This window comes from Penaeus monodon, chromosome 20 (genome assembly GCF_015228065.2).
Source record: "Penaeus monodon isolate SGIC_2016 chromosome 20, NSTDA_Pmon_1, whole genome shotgun sequence".
Lineage (NCBI taxonomy): Eukaryota > Metazoa > Arthropoda > Malacostraca > Decapoda > Penaeidae > Penaeus > Penaeus monodon.
Window position 1 is genome coordinate 11,559,567 of NC_051405.1, and position 2,504 is coordinate 11,562,070.

Sequence of the window (2,504 nt, forward strand, 5' to 3'; positions counted from 1 at the left end):
GACGTACGTGCGCATGTGCGTAAATCCTGGAAACACGACACAGACATTAACTCTCCAAGAATATCTACTCGGGCTGGCACCAAATATAAATCGAAGGCCTCTACCTCGTTACAGCCAACGCCGTAGAAGCCTTCGGGGCAAGGCAGGTCACAGGTCGGCCCGGTTTTCCCCGCTTCGCACACGCATCCTCCAGCCTCCGGGTCGCATTCGCCGGGGCAGTCGCTGCAGGTCAGTGCGCAGTCGGGTCCGAAGTGGCCTGGGACGCAACCTAGAGAGAGGGATAGGGTGTTCCGTTGTTGAATCATGATATATATCTTCTAACCTTTACTCTACTTTCCGTGTGGCAGAGATACTTTCACAATTTTATATGTCGGAAACAAGACAAATCAAGAATAAAGAAAAAAAAATACACAGACCATTCACACACAGAAAAGAGAGGGATGGACAAAAATAAAGACGATCAATCCCAAACTCACGGGTAATGATGTTGTCCACCTTTGCCTGCTCTGCGTACGTGATGGTGTCAAATTCGTCGAGTTCTGGAGGAGTCGAGTCCCCTTCGCTGTCGTCTTCAAGTTGTGTGATTCTCGCCTCCAGTTCGTTGCTGGCGTAATCGTAGTCTATCACTGAAGAAACGAAGATACAGAGGTACAGTCGGGGTCAAAAGTTCTGCTTTCGAAGCTTTACTTACTCTGCGATGTCTGTTTGCCTTAAGTCGCCATTAAGGAAATAGTAACACCTTCCTTACGATAGGTAAATCCATGATAAAAAAAAATATGGGTATTAAATGAAGCTGGAGATTAATGTCCTTTCATGATATTTAATTCTAAGTGCTTTCTTGAAAGACTATGTATTAGTTTCTTGGTGTGACTTTATATTAGTTTGGAACCTGCTGTGGAAGCAGACTAGATAACCAGATAAACTTAACTAACATTGAATAAATTATTATATTAAACGGTTCTTTCCAGAAGTAAGTCACTGAGAACATAGAACCACTTACTGTCGCAGTGTGTAAGATCAACGAGCAGGTACCCTTTCCTGCAAGAGCACCTGAAAGAGCCTGCGGTGTTCTTGCATTCGTGTTCACATCCTCCGTTCTCCTGTGCGCATTCATCCACATCTAGGGATCAGGCATTGTTTTGAACCACAGCGAAACACTATGTTCGCTGGCATATATGTATTACAATTCTTTGCACATCAGTTTGATAACAACAGGATCCTTTCACAAACCGTCACAGGCGAAGCCGTCAATGTTGAGAGTGTATCCCTGCCTGCAAGCGCACGCGTAGCCCCCGGGGGTATTAACGCACTGTTGTTCGCACCTGTGACTGCCCGACTCGCATTCATTGTTGTCCTAAAAGATACAGTAAACAGTAGGAATTGTGATGGAGTTCATAAAAGACAAGCGCTGTCGGGAGAAATGCGTAGAGCTTAGGATTTCCTCACCTGGCAGGATCTCTGGTCAGGCTGAAGCAGGTAGCCAACATGACAGCTGCACACGGCGCCACCTGCTGCGTGGCGGCACATGTGTTCACACCCACCGTTGTTCTCCAGACAGGAGTTGATCACCTCCATGTCTATCACTGAAGGAAAGGGGAAGAGTCACGTATCTAACATATCATAATATTCCTGGTTAAAGTATCAGTATCTGTTCATGACGCGCTGTAAAATGCTAGTTGGAATTATATCATGGTTAATACCCGCTCTTTTAATTACAGACTATTAAACGGATCTCAAATGCTTTAATAGGATGAACCAAATTTCGGGTGATATGAATGTTTGCTCGACAGTTTAATTTTTGTATGTAATAATCACGATGAAAATCTGTCATTTGCATACATATATATTATGGAGAGACATGTTGATTAAAACATTTTGATTAATATTTTTTGAAAAGCTACGAGCAGATAAAAGTACTGTATATTTTAAAAGATGTGGTCGTCATAGAGAGTTCCTTACTGTAGCAGGACTTGTGGTCGGTGCCCAGCTGGTAACCGGAATTGCACAGGCAGGTGTAGGAACCCCAGGTGTTGCGGCACTGGTGGCTGCAGATGTCGGGCGTCTGGCACTCGTCCTCGTCGGTGCAGGTGCGCTGGTCGTCGTTCAGCCTCATGCCCTCCGGACACGAGCACCGCGCCTGGCCGTCGGACACCTCGCACCGGTGCTGACAGCCGCCGTTGTCGAGCTGGCAGGGATCCGCCGCCTCGCAGCGCCGCCCATCGCGGCTCAGGCTGTACCTGCAGCAAGGAGGAGGGGGGCGTCTCATTCAGGGATTGTTCTTCTTTTGTTCGGGATGGATGATACACAGAGAGACATATATACCTAAATAGGCATTTATCTTTGGAATGCGCTCGGCAAATGGACTAATTCACTACTCACCCAGGTCTGCACGCACAGGCGGCTCCTCCCGCAGAATCGGGGCTGCCGCACTCCTGCTCACAGCCGCCGCCCCCGCATGCGCCCGCGCCTGTTCCACGAACAGAGTAGTGGCAAACATTTTAGTC

General features: G+C 47.5%; 1 protein-coding gene across 1 annotated transcript in view; it reads right to left on the reverse strand.

Moving 5' to 3' along the window:
• The window catches only part of LOC119585618 (multiple epidermal growth factor-like domains protein 6), a gene marked incomplete in the record, with an annotated part of 108,922 nt that overhangs the window by 9,262 nt on the left and 97,156 nt on the right, over nt 1–2,504 (reverse strand). Inside the window, 7 exon segments of the mRNA XM_037934286.1 lie at nt 105–268; nt 477–626; nt 1,001–1,120; nt 1,231–1,354; nt 1,447–1,583; nt 1,960–2,237; nt 2,380–2,467. Coding sequence (XP_037790214.1) covers nt 105–268; nt 477–626; nt 1,001–1,120; nt 1,231–1,354; nt 1,447–1,583; nt 1,960–2,237; nt 2,380–2,467 — 1,061 coding nt within the window.